Source organism: Nerophis lumbriciformis, linkage group LG19, assembly GCF_033978685.3.
Source record: "Nerophis lumbriciformis linkage group LG19, RoL_Nlum_v2.1, whole genome shotgun sequence".
In the NCBI taxonomy this organism is placed as follows: Eukaryota; Metazoa; Chordata; class Actinopteri; order Syngnathiformes; family Syngnathidae; genus Nerophis; species Nerophis lumbriciformis.
In genome coordinates, this window is record NC_084566.2 from 23393980 (window position 1) to 23411838 (window position 17859).

The following is a 17859-nucleotide window of genomic DNA, read 5'->3' on the forward strand; positions in this document are numbered from 1 at the left end:
CCGAATTGGTTTAACTGCCACCCGCCTGAATTTATTTAAAATCTAATTTTTTTTTATTTCAACCGCCCGACCCGACCCGCGGATAAAATCTAATTTTTTTAAATTTCATCCGCCCGATCCGCGGATAATCCGCGGACTCCGCGGTTGTGCCCGCAAACCGCGCATCTCTAGTATGTATGTATAATATGTATGTGTATTTGTGTATATATATGTGTATTTATAATATATATATATATATATATATATATATATATATATATATATATATATATATATATATATATATATATATATACATATACAGGTAAAAGCCAGTAAATTAGAATATTTTGAAAAACTTGATTTATTTCAGTAATTGCATTCAAAAGGTGTAACTTGTACATTATATTTATTCATTGCACACAGACTGATGCATTCAAATGTTTATTTCATTTAATTTTGATGATTTGAAGTGGCAACAAATGAAAATCCCAAATTCCGTGTTTCACAAAATTAGAATATTACTTAAGGCTAATACAAAAAAGGGATTTTTAGAAATGTTGGCCAACTGAAAAGTATGAAAATGAAAAATATGAGCATTTACAATACTCAATACTTGGTTGGAGCTCCTTTTGCCTCAATTACTGCGTTAATGCGGCGTGGCATGGAGTCGATGAGTTTCTGGCACTGCTCAGGTGTTATGAGAGCCCAGGTTGCTCTGATAGTGGCCTTCAACTCTTCTGCGTTTTTGGGTCTGGCATTCTGCATCTTCCTTTTCACAATACCCCACAGATTTTCTATGGGGCTAAGGTCAGGGGAGTTGGCGGGCCAATTTAGAACAGAAATACCATGGTCCGTAAACCAGGCACGGGTAGATTTTGCGCTGTGTGCAGGCGCCAAGTCCTGTTGGAACTTGAAATCTCCATCTCCATAGAGCAGGTCAGCAGCAGGAAGCCTGAAGTGCTCTAAAACTTGCTGGTAGACTGCTGCGTTGACCCTGGATCTCAGGAAACAGAGTGGACCGACACCAGCAGATGACATGGCACCCCAAACCATCACCCAACCATGCAAATTTTGCATTTCCTTTGGAAATCGAGGTCCCAGAGTCTGGAGGAAGACAGGAGAGGCACAGGATCCACGTTGCCTGAAGTCTAGTGTAAAGTTTCCACCATCAGTGATGGTTTGGGGTGCCATGTCATCTGCTGGTGTCGGTCCACTCTGTTTCCTGAGATCCAGGGTCAACGCAGCCGTCTACCAGCAAGTTTTAGAGCACTTCATGCTTCCTGCTGCTGACCTGCTCTATGGAGATGGAGATTTCAAGTTCCAACAGGACTTGGCGCCTGCACACAGCGCAAAATCTACCCGTGCCTGGTTTACGGACCATGGTATTTCTGTTCTAAATTGGCCCGCCAACTCCCCTGACCTTAGCCCCATAGAAAATCTGTGGGGTATTGTGAAAAGGAAGATGCAGAATGCCAGACCCAAAAACGCAGAAGAGTTGAAGGCCACTATCAGAGCAACCTGGGCTCTCATAACACCTGAGCAGTGCCAGAAACTCATCGACTCCATGCCACGCCGCATTAACGCAGTAATTGAGGCAAAAGGAGCTCCAACCAAGTATTGAGTATTGTACATGCTCATATTTTTCATTTTCATACTTTTCAGTTGGCCAACATTTCTAAAAATCCCTTTTTTGTATTAGCCTTAAGTAATATTCTAATTTTGTGACACACAGAATTTGGGATTTTCATTTGTTGCCACTTCAAATCATCAAAATTAAATGAAATAAACATTTGAATGCATCAGTCTGTGTGCAATGAATAAATATAATGTACAAGTTACACCTTTTGAATGCAATTACTGAAATAAATCAAGTTTTTCAAAATATTCTAATTTACTGGCTTTTACCTGTATGTATGTATGTATGTATATATATATATGTGTGTGTGTGTGTGTATATATATATATATATATATATATATATATATATATATATGTATGTGTATGTGTGTGTGTGTGTGTGTGTGTGTGTATATGTATACGGTATATATGTATGTATATGTATAGATATGTATGTACATATGTATATGTATGTACATATGTATATGTATGTACATATGTATATATATATATATGTGTGTGTGCGCGTGTGTATATATTAGAGATGCGCGGTTTGCGGGCACAACCGCGGAGTCCGCGGATTATCCGCGGATCGGGCGGATGAAATAAAAAAAAAATAAGATTTTATCCGCGCGCGGGTCGGGTCGGGCGGATTAATTAGATTTTTTTTTGTTTTTGTTTTTTTTTTTGTTTTTTTTGCGGGTGGCAGTTAAACCAATTCGGAAATATATATACATAGTTAAATGTTGTTACCCACATACGAAAAACGAGCAGGCACCTGCTGCATATGCCACAACAGAAGAAAAAAAAAGAAAAGAGATGGACACTTTTACGGAGCGGAGAAGGGACGCCTCGCCGGGGTCCGGGACCGAGGCCCCTTCCCCCGAGAGGGCCCCACCGGGAGCCGTAGCTGAGGCGATCCGCGAGAAGGGCCCGACGCACGTCCAGGGTCACTACCGCGCCCACCGCACCGACACCCCGCCTCGTCCGCCTTCGCCGCGGCCGGCGTCACGCGCAGCAGGTAAGCAGCTTACCTGCCCGCCACCCCCGGGGGCTCGTAACATGGGTCACTCCGCGCGCTCCGCCCGCGCAGCTTACCTGCCCGCCACCCCTGTTGCCGGGGGCGCGTAACAGGGGTCACTCCGCGCGCAGCGCGCTCACGAAAGGGGTGGGGCTCACCCTGGTTTATATAGAGAGCAGGACGGTGGCCATGGAAGTCGGAACCCGCTAAGGAGTGTGTAACAACCCACCTGCCGAATCAACTAGCCCTGAAAATGGATGGCGCTGGAGCGTGGGCCCATACCTGGCCGTCGCCGGCAGCGAGACGCGCTTGGAGGTGCGCTCAGCGCGGCTCCCATATGATTGTGCACTGGTGTGCGTCTGGGTCGTGACAGCGTGGCACGCGAAAGTCTGTGCTGCATTGGATCAGTCTCCTTTCTTTAACAGGCAAAAGCTTTATAACCTCACCATACCTGCCAACTTTTGAAATCAGAAAAACCTAGTAGCCAGGGTCCAAGGGCCGCAGGCCCCGGTAGGTCCAGGACAAAGTCCTGGTGGAGGGTTCAGGGCTTCGCCCCCCGACGCAAAATGATTATTAGCATTCAGACAGGTTAAAATGTTGCTAAAACCATCACTTTTCTATCAGTCACAGTGACTTTTCAAAACAAAAATATTACAGCAAAAATCATATGGGTTGATTGGCATGTTTATTCTGTAAGCTAACTTCAATAGTTTGAAATTATTTTGACAGTTAATGCCAGTTATCCTGTCAACCTTTCACAAGACTTCAATTTGTTAATTGAAAGTATAAACAGTATAAACACTTTTTACAGTAAACAAATGGTAAAACAGTACTAAACAATTCCATAAAAAAAAAAAATGGTGTCATTATTAACTTTCTGTCCAAGCTTGTATAATCTACTGCCTTGTTCAATTGTAAAAAATATTCTGTGCCTAAAATTCACATTTCTATCACAATTATCATACTGTAAACATGGTAAGCTAACTTCATTAAAATTAATAGTCCTGTCAATAGCATGGAATTACAATTCAAATGTAGTTTTTTTGTAAGCCTTTCAAAAGAATTCAAAATATGAAAAATTAATGAAAATTAATTTAAGCCATCAGACACTTGAAAAGTGGCACATCACATCTCTAATGTAATCATTTGAACTTTTCAACAGAAATAGCACTGCAAAAATATTAAGGACATACTTCTGTATTTTGGTAGTTATGCTGTCAACATTTAACAAGATTTCTTCAACTTGGACTTGAAAGCATAAATAGTATAAACACTTTTAACAGTATGTCGTGCTGTGAAATACAGCCGACAGGATTGCGCACCAAACACGAAGCAAGGCCAAAGTGCATGCATGGTGCAGGAGAACAAAGGACTTCTTTCATTTAAGGTTTGTGATAAACCATCAAACTCATTCGTTAAAAGGACTCTATAGTAATATAAAGCGAATTTTTCTGGACATTATCATGCAAGAAAAGTTTATTTTTGGGACCGCGATCACCGCGTAATGATTTTTAAAGGTTGCATTACAAACATTTAACTGTCCCATGTGATCAGCCAGTGCGATTGGAAATCCATGCTCAATTATTGCCTCCGTAAATAAAACTTCGGGCGGGTGCGGGCGGATGGCGGGCGGGTGCAGTTCTGATCAAACGTTACATCGGGTGGATGGCGGATGGTTGACGACTTTCTGACGCGGTTGCGGATGAAATAAATTGCCTATCCGTGCATCTCTAGTATATATGTATATATCCGGCTCCCAACCATATTCTTTTAACTCAATGTGGCCCCTCGAGTCAAAAAGTTTGGGATCCCCTGCACTAGATTGTCCAAAAGGCAGTTTAAAACAAGCACCTACCCCATATGTGACCAATCAAAACAGCCACATACCCACACATCTGGCCAACAGTGGTCATCAGCCAATAGATTAGTGCTGGACGGCTGAAATATTAAGTCATTGGAAGTGTGTGTGTGTGTGTGTGTGGGAGGGGGGTGTTGAATATTAAAAACAAAAGATTAATTGGAGGGAGGGGTTTTCATCCATTACAGAGGGTTACCCAAGGTCATATTTAGGTACTGGGAAGGTTACTACAATGTGCATAGGAAAAAAGATGGCATAGTAAAATCACCATAAGCAGGTATTTATTTGCGCCATTAAAAGTGCCCCAGCAATGCAGGCCATAAATACAATAGAGCACACTGATATACTTTTGCAACAGAGCTACCTGACACCTTTAATACGTCTTAGCCTACTTAAAAACAAATGCACTTCATATATTTACATTATGCACTTGAATAAGTAATTGGATATATTTGTGTGTTTTGTTTATGGTTTTATACTGCACTAAAAAGTATGCTCCTTTAGTCGGTAAACATCAACAGTCATAACATCGGAGTATGTCTTTTAATAATATTCAACTCAATCTGTGGTAGTTATCCTTAAAGCGATCAAGCATTCACATTAAACAAATGAAAGCACAATATACTCAAATTATTTGTGGCGCTTCTTGGGTCGTGTTCAAAATACATTCTGGACATTCTCACATATATGTAATATGCGGCAGTTGGTCAGGAGGTAGAGAAGTCTGTCCAGAAACTGGAGGTAGGTGGTTTAAAACCTTGCTATCTCCATCCCAGTCAATGTTTCTGTGTTTTTGCACCCACCCTTCCTCCAGTGCAGCCCACACAGGTGTATGAATTTGAATCAATGTTTGGTGGTGGTCAGAGAGGCCAGAGCCCAGAGAAACTGTGGCTACAGATGTAGCTTACCACCACCATTTGTGAAAGTGGAGTGAATGAATAGTTGACTCTCAGTGTGAAGCGCTTTAGGTCTCTAAAAAGACACTATATGAAGCACAGACATTATTTTTTTATAATATATATATTTATCAAAATGTTATCATTCAACAAATGATTAATCCGTTATGGCAAATAAGTTCCTAGGTTCCGCCTGTGCCCCTGCAAAGACATTTTACTTGATGGCGGCCATGTTTTTCAACCAATCTTACTACGATTTTATAGATGTGCTTGTCAGTTCCCTAAGGTGGGTACCACGTTTTTTTGGGATTCGACTAAACACCCTAAAGTTAGTGTTTTGTAAAGTGCATTTAGCTATCTAAGAAATTTCAAGTCAATTTGACTTATAGAGTCAAAGTTTAGGGTTTATTAACAGGATTACCATGTGGTGTATGTGTCAGAAAAAATAGCACAGAATAACAATTTTAATTTTACCAGACTTGTCGTTTTGGATTCAATCTTTTGCATAGTACACCTTCATAATGCTTTGCATTTAAGAGTCGATCATTTGCACTATATCATATCACCCATCACCTGCACATATTTAATATGATTTTAGAAATGTTTAGACACACAATATTCCATGTCCCATGTACAGTATTTTACACTTTATCAGTGATATGGGGTGTTAGTAATCCTAATGTACACAGAAGAAAGCATACAGTCTGACATGCAAACAAAAGCTGTTGAATAATGCATACCCTGTAACCTGTATGGACGCCCAAATCAAAAGCGGCACGACAGGCTAAGAATATTTGATTTATTTCCACCAGTCAGACAGGTAATAACGGGGAATTTGGGGGAGGCTATACTTCCATCGCACCGTCCCTCATTCGTGGATATTTGTGGAATGCATTCAAATTTTTTGGGCGCTATCTTTGCAATACATTCATTCTGTCTCAACCCCCATACCTTGCCATGAAACAAGTTAGCTATTTGACATTTTGAGCGGTGTGTGTGGCCTGCTGCGTCAGTGTTTGGAGGGTTTGCGCTGATATAAGACCCTTTGATCCCTATTATTTTCCACTGCAAACAATAGATTTTAATTACCAAACTGCTTATTCTGCTGCAGCATCCTCCTCTGCAGATGTGCCCTGCAAGAGGAAGCCTTTTCAGCAGCTCAATGTGTCACTTTGGTCCTTGCCGTTAATACGCTACCTCACACCTCGACGATAGCGGTGGACATTTAGGTGTCTTGAATTTTCTGTCACTGTATATCACATTCGTCTGCCCATACGGTGACCGCGCGAGGGCCAGTGAAGGGCCTACCGATCAAAGGCAATGTACAACGTAGGGCTGGGCGATATGGCCTTTTATTAATATCTCGATATTTTTAGGCCATGTCACGATACACGATATATATCTCGATATTTTGCCTTAGCCTTGAATTAACACTTGATGCATATAATCACACCAGTATGATGATTCTATTAATACATGCTAATTTTAAACTTTCACGCAGAGAGGGAAATCACAACTAAGTCAATTTACCAAAACTGTATTTATTAAACTGTTATTAAGCAGTGGCACAAACATTCATGTCATTTCCAAAACAGAAAGTGCAAGATTGTCAGAGACATTTTAAAACAAGCTATTAGTGCACTTTTGTGTATGATGTCACTAAGATGACATATCAAAAAAACACTAAATTAAAGTGTACTTTTTGTACAGAATGCCACTACAATATTCTAAAACAAATAAAGTGCACTTTTGTGCATGATGTCACACAAGATATTTCAATAACTGTCAAATAAAAATTTGCTGCATAATAGGAAATCAAATAGTGTATGTCCTTCGCTATGTGGTAGGTTCCTGCGGACGTTATCTCCTTCTGTTTTTGACTATTTTTTTATACGGTGTTGATCTGGAAATGGTAGCTTCCACATTTTGTTGGGTGTGGCACCGGCCGAGATGTTGACATGCGGAGTTTCAAACACTCTTCATTCTCTAGCGGGTGACTTTTCAAATGATGCTACAAATTAGCTGTAATGCTACTTTTTGTAGCAACGCTTTTGCCGCATACTTGACATATTACGGTTGTCTGTGCAACATATTCCCGCTTGAAGCCAAACCACCGTCAGACGATAGACCACGTGCTGTTTTTCTTGGGAATTAATTCTTCCTTCATTTGTTACCAGATTCACACCTTCTTTCTCTCGTATTACCACTCACACCGCACCGCTAGCATCACAGCTAACGTTACCATGCCGCTATCTCTCTGCTACGCGAGAGCATAGGACGTTGCACACGCGACAGTAGGTGACGTATGTAAGAAGGTGCGCTTGTTTTACGTCTCTGTGAGAAGGAGATTCAAGAAAGAGTGAGAAAAGCCTGTAGTGTAATGCCCGCAACTAAAAACAACTGCGTGAGAACGTATACTCGAATATCACGATATAGTCATTTTCTATATCGCAAAGAGACAAACCCGCGATATATCAAGTATATTCGATATATCGCCCAACCCTAGTACAACGTCCCTCTGCTTTCCTGTTTACCGCTTTGTGCCCTAGCACACTTTTCAGTTAATTTCAAATGTCAATTACATGCTGGCACACCAGAAAGAATGCTGTCGACCACCTCTGCTAGCTGCTTGCTGGACAAAATGAGGATTAGCGTTGAATTTCAGTATTTTCTATCAGTCATCCCCACACTAAGGAAAAAAACTTTTTTTAACCTCTTAATTATTAATGACACAGTCAGATGCAAACGCAGAGCCTTTACCATTCTGCCAGTGATTTATGTGAAGCGGCATAGTGAAGCTTATGTTAAAATCCGTTAGGGCCATAACATTCTCTGCATAACCAGAAAAATACACAACATATCATAGTATTCCATGTGCACAAATCGATGTAAGATACTCCAGCATACCCGGGCCAAATGTGTAAAAGTGGGTAGAGTACCCAAAAATTGTACTCCAGAAGAGTACCGTTACTTCAGAATATTATGACTCAAGTAAAAGTAAAAAGAGGTCATCAAAATAATTACTTCAGCAAGTAAGTATTCCGTGAAAAAAACTACAAAGTATTGAGTTACTTTTGAGTAACTTCTGATTTATTTAGTAGCTATTTTTTAATGGTTCTTGGACTATAATTGTAGTTTATGTGAGCGTGCGTGTGTAAAACAAAGTCATATCCAATTTTTTGCAGCTTGTTTTCTCTTGTTGGTAATTGAATTCTTGTAGGCTGAAATGTGAACATTTCTACTGATGCAGATGATAGTACATTATATAAATGTTCTTTTTACTAGTTTGAAAGTAATCATTGAAGAATTGTGCTGCCTTGTCTGACGTCATGTCACTTTTTAGAGTCCGTATGTTTCTATGCATGAAATTAGTCTGTTTTGTCCAAAAAATTCAGTTTCTTCTATTTTCACAGCTACACGTAAAGTTCTAGTTTCCATGCTCTTATCTCTAATGTGACTGTTGGTCAGTGTGCCTCTCGTACACCAGGGTGTGATTGTGGTAATTTCAGCTTGTTTAGCTATGTTAGAATATAAATACAATAGAAGAAGAGAATGCTATATGCTAATAAGCTAGCGCTAGTAACGTTCAAGCTCCGGATCTAATAAACAAGTACACATTTCCACTGCTATTTAGTGTTGTTGTGGTTATTAGGATCATCAGAGACATACAAAAAGATGGCTTTTTAGTTCACTGTTTTAGGAGGCTTCTGCTTACCAAATTGTCAGGGATGTGCTGATGTCATGTCACATAATTAAATTGTCTTATTTTGGCAACATTCTAACACTTGTTAAACAAGTAGCTTTCTATTTTATCATACCTTGTTATTTCCAAGCCAGGGTCCGTTCGATTGGTGGAATCAAGTCAAACGTCAATAAAACTTACATTGTATTGGCGAAACACAGTCATGTGGCATTGCCTGCCGGAAAAAGGCTGGCTGAAATATAAGTTTGTCTTTGCAAGCCTTAATCAATAGATAATAAATGATTATGATATAAGTAAATGTAACAATCAGAATGAAACTTAATGTAACGGAGTAAAAAAAACATTTCTTCTTCGCAAAAATACTCAAGCAAAAGTAAAGAATATGCTACATTAAAACCACTCTAACAAGTACAATTTTTTCAAAAAGTTACATAAATGTAACAGACTAAATGTAGCGCATTACTACCCACCTCTGCCAATGTGTGCGTATTGAACAGAATGTCTCAGTTTTGTGAATGCAAATTCTTGATTGCAGCAAGAAGACCGAAAGTAGGTTACTTCAGCGATTCTGATTTATGTAGGGGTTCTTAACTTTTTCACCTAAAGGCCCAAATTTTCCACTTGCAGAGGTGCCTGGGCCAACTTAAATATTAACACTGAATCAGCAAGCTTACTCTTGATTTTAATCGAATTCTGTAATTATATCTAAGCCACTTACAGTTTACAACCTTGTCAAATGTTACAAAACCATATGTTAGTCACAAAGATTATTACCGGTATTTAACACAAACACATTAGGCTTAATTCAGGCTGAAAAATAAGTACTAAAACATATATACTACATAAGAAGGCACTCATAAATAAGTGACAAAAAATAATTTTGCATATGTTTTACTAAAATAAATTTAAAAAAAAATCTTAATTAAAATACAGCTTTACCACTTTAGTCATATTTTTTGCACTTAAGAAACTTCTCTATGACTTTAGCTTCAAACTTCTTCTATTTGTTTGTTGTTGTTTTTTTGTTTGTTTGAGATTGTCATTACTGCTAGTAGTAGGGATGCTTTTGTTAAAAAAAAACAAGTCGAAGACTTGCACTTTGTAGTATGCTAATTTCTTCAAAGTATGGAATGGATGGATATGGGGGTCAAATCTCATTTTAAAGAATCAACAGATTAAATGTATTTTACTAGCCCCCGATTTCTCTGAAGAATCAGAATAAGAAAAACGGAACAGTAAGATGGACACATACATAGAGCTGAATTGTAAGTGATGCTGTGTAGAATCAAGTACAAAAAGACAGTAGCATGAGAAGTAATTGGGCCATCCTGAACAAATGGGATACTAACATGCCATTAGACCCTTCTGACTTCCCACCTCCTATTCATAAATGAATCAGGACATCCCATATCACCAGGTGATTTAAGGCTAATTAAAGCTCAGCCTTTACATACCCCCACCTACTTGTACCAGGGAGATCACACAATTTATTTGGCTGCATGCAAAACAACCTTCAAGGCATGGACAAAGGACTGATTATCACAAAAAAAAAGCTGCCACAGAAAATATACCCGTCGCCCTTCCTTTCCTTCACTGGTTTATGCTAATAATCCCTAATAAAAGCAGGCAAACCCGGCAGCCTCAGGTACAGGCAGCAAGGGGAAGGTCACATTGTACGGGAAATTATTCTCTTCGCGGCTTGATTATGAAAAGTCTTTTACAGAGCAGAAACAGTCGAGTTCCTGTCTCCCGGCTTGACTTGAATGCGACCCGCCTTGATTTAGTTTGTCTAAAGCAGTGGTTCTTAACCTGGGTTCGATCGAACCCTAGGGGTTCGGTGAGTCGGCCTCAGGGGTTTGGTGGAGCCTCCGCCGCGGAGGTCAAGACACACCCGACTCATCTTGTAAATGAAAACTTCTCCCTATTGGCGTACTATGGATACCCCCAAACAATGTTCCCTCTAATTTTCCATCTGATTTGCAGGTGTGTAATTTGTTGTGAGTTTATGCAGTGTGTTGGTTTTGTTCTTTGAACGGTTCATTTTGTGCACCAGTTAAAAAAACATATAACTTTGTCTTGAATTAAAGAAACAAAACGTTTAATTTTTCACTAAAGAAGGGTTTAGTGAATGCAAATACGAAATTGGTGGGGTTCGGTACCTCAAACAAGGTTAAGAACCACTGGTCTAAGGCCATGTCTACACTAACAGTGGAGTGGACAATGGCCATGGGATGGCCCTGATAAAGTGGGGGATGGGAGGTAAATTGTTTGAAATTACCATTAGATTATGCTTTACTTGTATTTTAGTTAAAACAATGTTAGGTATTAGCCAAAAGCTCAAAGTGCTTTAAATCATAGTGTTACTGTTAAAATGCTGAAAATGGTGGTATGGGTTTAAATGTCACAATCAAAGCGGTAGCAGCTGAACAGTTTGTGGCTCGTGTTTCTTGCCTAAATGATATCACCATCTACTGGCTCGGCATACATATTACAGAGTTTGTGGTCATGTTTTCAAGCCATTTTGTTTATGCTATATCGAGTCTTTCAGAAGTGCAAAGAAACTAAGATCTTGAGGTCAAATTATCCAGTTTAGGCTGATGTATGTTGTTTTTTGCATACGTCCACATTTGGAGTAGTAAGAGTTACGAGAAAGTGACACTCTAATTGATTGTTTATTTACTCCTGCAAGGTCAACTATAAACTTGATGTTAGTTATTTCCCTTTGATTACGCTTTTGATAGATCTGATTCTTCATAAATGCAGGATTACATTTATTTAAATACGATCATGCACTTTATCGCAAATTGTACTTTGCCAAAGCAGGTGGCGACTCTTTGTGTATAATTTCCAACGCCTTGCTCGCGCACGAGGACATCGTAAATGAGTTAAAGTATGCCAAACACGTCCCCTACATCAGAGAAGCCATATGCTTTCACTCGGCCATTAATCTCAGTCTGCTTGTTGGCTGCCCCCCTCCATCGTGCCCGCATTGTTGTCACTTCTCACTTCCTGTTGTAATAACGGCCGCTGAACCAGCACACAGATTGGCTGTCAGACAGAATAAAGGCATACGGACTACGTTGACCCTGACACTCGGGCACACAAACCCGGATCACTTTCTTAGCATGCAATGACAAACGCCGTCACGGTCAATGACAAATGGTGGTCCAAGACAGTCCTCTGTGGAGCTTTCCCAAGGGGCTTGTCCAGATCTCTCCCTTGGTGACCCAGTTTCACTTCTATACCTTTTTCTATCTTTACTAGCAAACCTCTTGCAGTCACAGAGATCATTGCGTCCCTGGTTTTGTGGTAATATCATGAAATTTAATACATTAACTAATACATCTTGGACTAGACCACTTAATTCCTGTTTTATCTAAGTTCCTCTCTTTAAGAATATATTTTGGACAATTTTGTGCTTCCAACTTTGTGGAGACAGTTTGCGGAAGGCTATTTCCTGTCTCCAGTGCAGCTAGCCATTCAAAATGATTTTTTTTTTATTACTTTAAACCAATGATTCTCAAACTTTTGAAATCTAGTACCACCTCAAATTAGGAGTGTGACTTTGCTGTGTATATCAACATGGCAAACTATGGCGATATTTACCCTTACGATACAATTATCGACACGTTAAGGCCTCTTATCAGTTGTTTTTTTTAGCCGCTACAAACTTTTTTATCATTTCTTCCTTGTTTGTTTATTGTTTCACCCCTTTCGGAGCATCGTGTTATTCTGAACCATGTACTGTGACATTCTCAGCCCTACTTCAAATGTATAGTATGGTACCGGCGTCTTGCTGCTTTTGCTTGCTGTGATGGTTTAGCTTCTAATATGCATTTGCAGGTAATTGGCTTATGGCATACAAGGTAAGTTAAACATTACTGTAAATTCCGGACTATAAGCTTCTACTTTTTTCCTCCACTTTGAACCTTGCAGTTTATAAAACAATGCAGCTGATGTATGGATTTTTCTTCACTGATGCCCAGGCTATAATACAAATAGTTAAAAAAAAAAAAGAAAAAAAAAAGGAAATACACTAAGAAAGTGTTTTATTGTTTTTGCTATTTTGCCATCTTTTGGACAAGTTCTCTCACTGCAGGTGCTGCAGTGTCCTTCCATTTAGTGCTTTCAACCGGAAGTAGAGGGCTGTTCGGTCCTCTACTCTTTCTACTCGTATGCATTCGTCATTCATAACTCCAAGCAGCGTTTGTTAGTTTTACACTATAACTAAAACTGTTTATACTTACTGAACCGTCTCATGTGTGATATCTGTAGGAGTGTTTTCATGCATATTTGTACATGCCATCGTAATGTAATGACGCTAGCGTCGTTAGCATGAGCTAATATGCTAACGCATTTACAAGTGTTTGTGTTAGTATTATTAACTTACAACAGGATTATTTTTGTATTGTTTCAGTTTCACACATTCCTCAGTAAACTCACCAATACATCACAGTGAAGGGTTTGAGTCTGTTTAGCTGATTGGAGAGGTTGCTTCCGCAGCTTGTGGGTTAATGACGATGACGTCTGTTTTGTTTGACAATCCATTTTACTGCTGTGTTACAGACACCGTTTGGAAACAATTAAGGTATTTAAATAAACATTTACAGAATCTCTTTGTGCAAATACCTCATTTCGCATTGTATATATATGCGGCCTATAGTCCTGTGCGGTTCATATATGGGGGGGAAATGCATCCCTAAAATGTATTGGGTGCGCTCTATAGTCCAGAAAATACGATCATTTCATTACATTTTAATTCATTTTCAGGAAACCTTTGCTTAATATATTTGTATTTTTACAATTATTTCATATGTATGCCACTAGATGGAGCTTGCATACCACCGGCACTACTAATACCACAGATCAATTGCGTTCACTATGTCTTCTCTTAACCAAAGAAAACTTTGTCTGCACCCTAATATCTTGTACCTACACCTGTACCAAAGTAATGTGTGTCTGTTTTGTTCTCTATCATTCATTTATGTACATTATGAGCTAATGTAGCAGCAACAGGATCAATTTTAGTCGGTTCTGGATTCCAAATTTCAAATGTTGATCCTAAGCTAAAACAGTTTGGAAAACCCTTGTCTAGGCTAAATTCGTTAATGTGCAAGCACGAGGGACCACTTTCATGTTCTAGCTTTGGGCGCGAAGCTAATGTGACAAGGTTTTTTCTTGAATAATTTGCTTGTCGAATTCCTGGGTATGAAGGTCCTTCCCAGCGGGAGCACAGCAGATTGAATTACTTAAAAAGTCTTCTCCTCCCATGAGATTAAAACTACAGTATGCAAACAAATAGTTCTCCGTAACAATGGCGACACATTATGAATGTGAGATGAGGCAAGAGGTATGTGGCTATGCTATCGTTTTTAAGTCCCCTCCCACCTGCATTATGTAGTTGAAGATGGCTGCAAGCAATGCAGGTGCATAAACCTTTAAAGGAGAGAGCGAGAGGTTTGCAGTGCTGCACTGTTCATCACTGCAGCAGTATAGCAGCGACATGTACACATCTCAGTCCGCACAGAGATGCCTTGTGCCGGCCCCCCTGCCTCGCTGCAAGCTTCTTCCTGTACCTCCCTCATGAGCCCATGCTGGTGACGCTTTTTTTCACCTCACCTAAAAACCAACCATCCTGCAAACATGTCAGCCTTTTTTCTTGGAACTTATTTCATTTTTCACCCCCAATTTGGCCCCCAATTCTCTCCTCATTTGTGTACGTAAACACTCCAATGCACATACAAATGATGAAGAGTAGAATCTGGGACCTCCTCTTTTGTCGCAGTTGAACGAAATGCCCCGCATGATTCTTGGGGATTAATCAAGGTCAGAAGTGTTGGTGACGATCCTCCATTGCTGCTTTAATGCTTGTTGAAGGTACAGCGTGTCCCTACTCACAGATGAGATCTGAGACCAGACTTTTAAGCTGCTATGTTATTTCTCCTACGGTTTCTGCATTTTGGGATGACTTATTTTCTAGTTTAGTGTTCATTTATTCCCACAGTTTGTCTTTATAATCACAATGTAATTACTATCGTACTATAAGAACAATGAACTCCAGTCCATGTATTTATGGCCTACAATTTGTATTGCTCTATGACATTGAAGCGTCCTCAGACTCTTCCTTCGTTTTGCTTTCTTTCTTTGCCGCACGCACCCTCCAAATGACCTTCAGTGGAGCAGAAACAACAGCTCCCTTTATACCACATCAGGGCACTTCAGTTAAACAACACTGTACAAACAATGTTGTTGTCCTCCTCCACCCCTCTGTGTGTGTGTGTGTGTGTGTGTGTGTGTGTGTGTGTGTGTGTGTGTGTGTGTGTGTGTGTGTGTGTGTGTGTGTGTGTGTGTGTGTGTGTGTGTGTGTGTGTGTGTGTGTGTGTGTGTGTATTTTCCCAAGAGGAGATACTGAAGTGAATTCTTGTGTGATTACCATTTTTTACCTCCCAACGAGAGTAACTTTTGTGGTTCACAAAGTGAAAAATGGCTTCCCCCTGTTTTTAACTTTTATCCAATTTTGATTGGTTTAGACCGAGTAAAGGATTAAAAGTGCTTGTACAGCATTGAAAGATGAATGTTTCTGGTGATCTTACTGTCATTCTTGGTGTTTTTAATGAAATACTCCCGCATAAAACCATTACATTTTTGCAGAAATCGGTTGTCATCAAACAGCAGGGAATAATTGCTGTATGGGTTGTACATTAAAATATGTCCTTTCATTAAATGCGCTTTTACACACAAATGAAAATTTACGGAAAAATGCAAGGAAAAAAAACCCCAAAGTATGCCTTATGATACACCTCACTTCTTAATTATGATTACCGTATTTTTCGGACTATAAGTCACAGTTTTTGTCATAGTTTGGCCGGGGGTGCGACTTATACTCTGGAGCGACTTATGTGTGAAATTATTAACACATTACCGTAAAATATAAAATAATATTATTTAGCTCATTCACGTAAGAGACTAGACGTATAAGTTTTCATCGGATTTAGCGATTAAGAGTGACAGATTGTTTGGTAAACGTATAGCATGTTCTATATGTTATAGTTATTTGAATGACTCTTACCATGATATGTTACGTTAACATACCAGGCACGTTCTCAGTTGGTTATTTATGCGTCATATAACGTAAACTTATTCAGCCTGTTGTTCACTATTCTTTATTTATTTTAAATTGCCTTTCAAATGTCTATTCTTGGTGTTGGGTTTTATCAAATAAATTTCCCCCAAAAATGCAACTTATATTCCAGTGCGACTTATATATGTTTTTTCCTTCTTTATTATGCATTTTTGGCCGGTGCGACTTATACTCCGAAAAATACGGTAGTCAAAGTGTTGTATATTGTTCCATTTTTATTTCATTAAAAAGTTGGAAATAGTATTTAAATAATACCGTAATTTTGGGTCAAACTACGGTAAGCATCGATGCATGTAATACTGTGTCCCTTAAAATCTCGATGTGTGTCACTTTAAGAAAAAAAACATGTGCTAGATACATTGTTTGTGTACACCACCTTCCTCAGTGTGATATTCAGACCCAATCAGATTACCAGTAATTTTGACATCTGATATCGCTAATTTAGACCGGTTGGTCAGATTGATTTGAATGGATTTGCCATTCTTTGGTGGTGCCCTATCACTCACTCTTGTCAAACTTTCTTCTCTGCAGTGCAATGCGTGTGTTACTCTCCAAACTGCCAAGGCCTTGGATTGTAGACGAGAAGAAGGACGACGGCTACACCGCACTGCACCTGGCGGCCCTTAACAACCACGTGGAGGTTGCGGAGCTGTTAGTCCATCAGGTAACAACAAGCAAGTCTCACTAATGTGAATGGCTGACAACAGATGCAACCCATTATTCTACGTAAATGGGAAAAAAACAACTCATTCCGTAGCACGTCTGGCTCATTTGACTGTACAATACATAAAGAGCTACTTCACTCCCTGCAGCCAGCAAGCTATAGACTGTTCCAAGCTGCTTTAACTGCCATTTTTTTTTATTGTATCCATACGGTTCACAGGGGCTCCAGGGTTTTTTTTAAGGCTGCCAGGCTACATACCCTATGCCACCGCCTTCTACTACTAATGCAATCATAGCTTCATGGGCTCCTTCCTCATTTTTAATTCCCCAAAGACTTACAGGAGTTTACTGCAAAAGTCACCTGACTAAGCAGCGGCTGTGTTATGTAGGTTAAGGTGCACGGCAGAACTATAGCTGCAATGTCCCCCACATGCGGTTGTAGTGGGGAAAGCCTCACCTCCCCCTCCCATAATTCTCTGCAATGGGCTGTTTCGCTGCGATGCTTCAGCCTTCTGTTTAGCGAGTGTGCGAGGTGCACTGCAGATTCCCCGCCAGCCAGCCAGGGCATTCTTATTTCTTGCAGAATTAATTAAAAGCCTGATCACAATGATTAGCTTCCCTGCACATCTTCTCAGCTGAGGAGTTAGCAATTTTGGTAATAATAACACATGTATGCCTACATTATTTTGCCCTTCTCTTGGTTGACAAGGTTAAAAACACAGATGGTTCTGTCATGGTACATGAAGCCTGCACAAATTTCAATCATTATTTTACATATTAAAAGTTTTTGTGGGTGTGTGTCATATTTATTAAACGATTCTTTTTTTTGGTCTTCTTTTTCCCAGGGCAGTGCCAGCTTAGACATCCAGAACGTCAACCAGCAGACAGCCTTACACCTGGCAGTGGAGCGTCAGCACACTCAGATTGTCAGAGTAAGACATCTTCTCCTTTAATTATTTTCTAAATTGTCCAACCATG

At 39.7% G+C, this 17859-nt stretch overlaps 1 protein-coding gene across 5 annotated transcripts in view; it reads left to right on the forward strand.

Moving 5' to 3' along the window:
- The window catches only part of mib1 (MIB E3 ubiquitin protein ligase 1), a 99569-nt gene that overhangs the window by 62935 nt on the left and 18775 nt on the right, over positions 1-17859 (forward strand). For all 5 annotated transcript variants that reach the window (XM_061979262.2, XM_061979264.2, XM_061979265.2 and 2 more), the window contains 2 exons: positions 16750-16882; positions 17727-17813. In XM_061979262.2, the coding sequence (XP_061835246.2) occupies positions 16750-16882; positions 17727-17813 (220 nt within the window). The remainder of the gene's footprint in view (positions 1-16749; positions 16883-17726; positions 17814-17859) is intronic.